The 3,667-nt window shown below is 62.8% G+C and overlaps 1 protein-coding gene across 1 annotated transcript in view; it reads left to right on the forward strand.

Annotated features, from left to right (window-relative positions):
* The window catches only part of BPIFB1 (BPI fold containing family B member 1), an 18,730-nt gene that overhangs the window by 8,436 nt on the left and 6,627 nt on the right, over positions 1–3,667 (forward strand). Inside the window, exons 6-9 of the mRNA XM_008056322.2 lie at positions 706–885; positions 1,468–1,521; positions 1,975–2,133; positions 3,334–3,401. Coding sequence (XP_008054513.1) covers positions 706–885; positions 1,468–1,521; positions 1,975–2,133; positions 3,334–3,401 — 461 coding nt within the window. The remainder of the gene's footprint in view (positions 1–705; positions 886–1,467; positions 1,522–1,974; positions 2,134–3,333; positions 3,402–3,667) is intronic.

Genomic DNA, 3,667 nt, shown 5'->3' on the forward strand with positions numbered 1-3,667 from the left:
CCGCCCAGGACGCCGCCTCGACCTGCCCGCCCGCCCCCCGAGGCTGGGAACCGGGGCCTCGGCCCCTCCCTCGGCCCGGCCTCCGGGGACCCTGACGCCAGAGCCCGAGACGACACGTGTCACCGAGAACCACACAGGCCCCAGTCCCGCTCCCAGCTCCACAGCTCCCTGGCGGTGTGACTCCGGGCAGTGCCTTCACCTCTCGGTGCTTCCGTTTCGTGACCTGCAAAATGTAAATAACAATGGTCACTGAGGCGACGAAAGGAGACCTCACAGTGCCTGGCTGGTGCGGAGTGCCAGACCTGCAGCTGTGTAGAAAATGTGAAGCCGCACACCCCTGCCGGAGCTGGACCCTGAGAAGCCAGACCCGCTAGCGGCATGAATCCCAGGGCCCCTTGGAAAACTGCAGCATCGAAACATTTCATCCACTTTGCTGCGGTTTTGAATTTTTCTTTCATCCAAAGGGTCTGAGGTATCTAAGAAGTTGAAGCATAAGTTTAAAAATAAGATACCTAGATTAAAAACAAAAATCAGAGATTTTCTGAGGGTCGTGGGTGGAGCAGGCACCTGAACTCTCGGCTGAGCTTCCTGGCAACAAGTGCAAAAAAGGGAAACAGGCTGAATGGTGTCATCTCCTCCTCGGTTGTTACTGGGAAGGTGCAGAGTTAAAATTCTCAGTCTACTCCCTGCTCTGCCTCTCCTTAGGCCAAGCTGGTGGACTCACAGGGAAAGGTGACCAAGTGGTTCAATAACTCTTCAGCTTTCCTGACGAAGCCCCCCCTGGACAGTGCCCCATTCAGCCTCACTGTGAGGCAGGATGTGGTAAATGCTGCGGTGGCTGCCATGCTCCCTCCAGAAGAATTCACAGTCTTGTTGGACTACGTGGTAAGCCTTGGCATGGACAGAGGATGGGGCCGCTTGTGCTGGATCATGGGAATTTTCTGGACCCAAAGGGGCCCCAGGGCTCTGAAGCAAGGATCCCCCGCCAGGTTCGAGTGAAGTCTCTCCAGTAACAAAGAGCCCGGTCTCTCCCCTAACACACCGTGCCTCTGACTCCAAAGCCGAGATCCTCCCAGCAACATCCAGCCCCAGCCCTAGTTCTGCCCTCTTCCCTCTTCCCAGTCAGTCTGGGGGAGCCAGGGGCGTCTTAGGTCCCGAGCAGTCCAGGGATGATAAATATCTTAGATCCGGAGCAGTGCCGGGATGGCGCGCGTGCCGTTGCCCACCACTAGGAGACCTGCGGCAGGCATCACTAGTGGATCAGGGCCTCTCCCTGCGAGTCTGGGTGCCGCACAACCTCGGAATCCTTGTCAACGTGGAGCAGCAGATAAGCGCCACGATTTGACTGTAGCACCAGGCCCACCGGCTTTCCTGGGTCCTGGAGAACCTTCATCCCGCAGTTGGGAGCAGGAGACGGCCCTGCAGCCCCCCTGCTGACCTCCTCTGGCCTCATCCTCTTGCCCTCAGCTGCCCGAGCTGGCCCGTTTGCTGAAGTTGAGCCTCAAGGGGATCCAGGAGAAGGTTGGTCCGTCTGCCCCCGGCGGCGTTAGGCAGCTTGCTGTGGGCTGGGTGCCCACAACAGGGAGCAGACTCGATGTGGGACTGCCCGTCCGCCCGCGCGGGACTGAGGCAGGCCCACTCCTCACACGGTCCCAGGCTGGCAGGCCCGTTTGACCGAGTCAGATACTCGCCCGGGTGGCATTCTCGCTGAGGTGCAGTCCCAAAGCACTGGCCCCAGGGCTGAGAGCACATTGCGAGCACCTGACAGTCTGGAGCCTCAGGGAGGCTTCCCTGGAGGGAAGGGCATCCCAGACAGGGGAGCAGAAGGCCCAGGCTGCCGGGGGGAGGACGCTCTGCAGGACGGAGTGGCCGGGCCAGAGGGGGACAGCAGGGGGCAGAGCTGGGGGCAGGGCGGGGACCGGGCCCCCGTGGGGAGGCTCCTGGGCGGTGACGCGGGTTCCGATGTCCTTCCAGGCTGCGGACGAGCTGGCGCCCTCCCAGCTCGTGAAGATTGCCACCCAGGAGACCCCTGAGCTGCTTCTGAGCCAAGGCAGGGCCAAGGTGGCCCAACTGGTCGTGCTGGAAATATTTCCCACCGACAAAGCCTCCCGCCCCCTGTTCACACTGGGCATCGTGAGTGTGGCTGCGGCACGGGCGGCGGGACCCTCCGCCCACCCTCTCATCCAAGCGTCGTCTCCACCACTGTTGTGGCAGGGGAGCTCGGGGCCCTGCTTCCACCCTGTGGCTCCAGGGCTCTCTGGGCGGACACTCAGCCCACAGGCCTACAGGCCTTAGCTCATGGATCAAAAGGGCCCAGAGGCTCTGGCTTCAGAAACATCTTGATCCAGGTGCTCAGTGCCACCCCCATCCTTCCCTTCCAATCTGGCAACCTCGCTTCCGGGTGTGCCGTGGTGGGCTCCCCCTGCCACGGTAGCAGGCTCGAAACCCACCAGCCCTCGCGCACCCCTCCCCGCCACGGCACCAGGCACAGTCCCAGGAGGAACAGCCCTTCCCCCCGCAGCTCCAGCCCGGGGCTCACCTCGCTGGGTGAGCTCGCGTCCTGTGCCAGTGCCTGAGCTCACCTGGTGGGGCCAGAAAAATGGAACGGGACACAGTGCCCGCAGAGGTGTGCGGCTGTCCACACACAGCATCAGGACCTTTCTCACAGACCCCAGGACCATGGCGCCCTCTTTCCTGGACCGGCAGAAATCCCAAGCACCACCCGTCCCCAGCAGCAGGAAAGGGCTGCTCGGTCAGCCTCACTCCATGGGAGCCTGGCCCCTCTACGGTCAATGGCGGGTGCTACAGCCACCATGCCCAGACCTTCCAAACAAGTTTGCTCCCTGGGTGCAGCTGCCCTCAGGGTCACCCCAGCCCAGAGGTCAAGCTGTGCATCGCCTGGGTCCTACCTGTCTGACAGTGATCACAATGGCTGACGCCCACCCAGGCCTCCGAGTCCTCTGGCCTGCCTCTCCTCACCTCCACAACGGGGTGGTGACAGGAGCCCTTCACGGGGTGGGGAGATCCACGGAGAGCATCGTGGAAAGCTCTGACAACACACACAGCCTGCGGTGTGGGCTCTGTGCACACTGGCTTCCTTGCCGTCCCCGTCACCACTCCCTGCAGCAGGGCACCCTGGCATCTGTGCAGTGGGGCGGCACAAGGGCTGTCCCCTCTGACAGACGAGCCAAGTGAGCCCCGGGCCAGACCTCTCCCCAGGTCACAGAGCCGGGATGCTCGGACAGGGCTGCTTGGCCAGAGCCTCCTTGTGACCCTGTCCCCACACCCCACACTTTCGCCAAAGAGCACGGGCCTGGGCTTCTCTCACTGCAGGAAGCCAGCTCGGAGTCTCAGTTCTACACCCAAGGTGACAGGCTGATGCTCAACTTGAATGGGATCAGGTGAGCACAGGAGTCATCGTGCAGACCCTGCAGGGGAGAACAGCCCTGCACCAGCACCAGGGGTTTCCCAAACGCCCCGCATGGGCACTGGGGGAAGGCCGCTGTCCAGGACTGCCCGAGGGAAGGGGAGGGACGTGAAGTGGCTTTGTGGCAGCCACAGGACCAGCAGACCTAGCCGCAAGAATGACCACGGGCCACGCCTTGGCATGGGCAGCCCGTCCTGGGCGCCTCCCAGGCAGCGGCAGGGGTGGCTGCGCCAGCACCGG

Source organism: Carlito syrichta, unplaced genomic scaffold (genome assembly GCF_000164805.1).
Source record: "Carlito syrichta isolate Samal-C Ts95f unplaced genomic scaffold, Tarsius_syrichta-2.0.1 Scaffold302319, whole genome shotgun sequence".
NCBI lineage: Eukaryota > Metazoa > Chordata > Mammalia > Primates > Tarsiidae > Carlito > Carlito syrichta.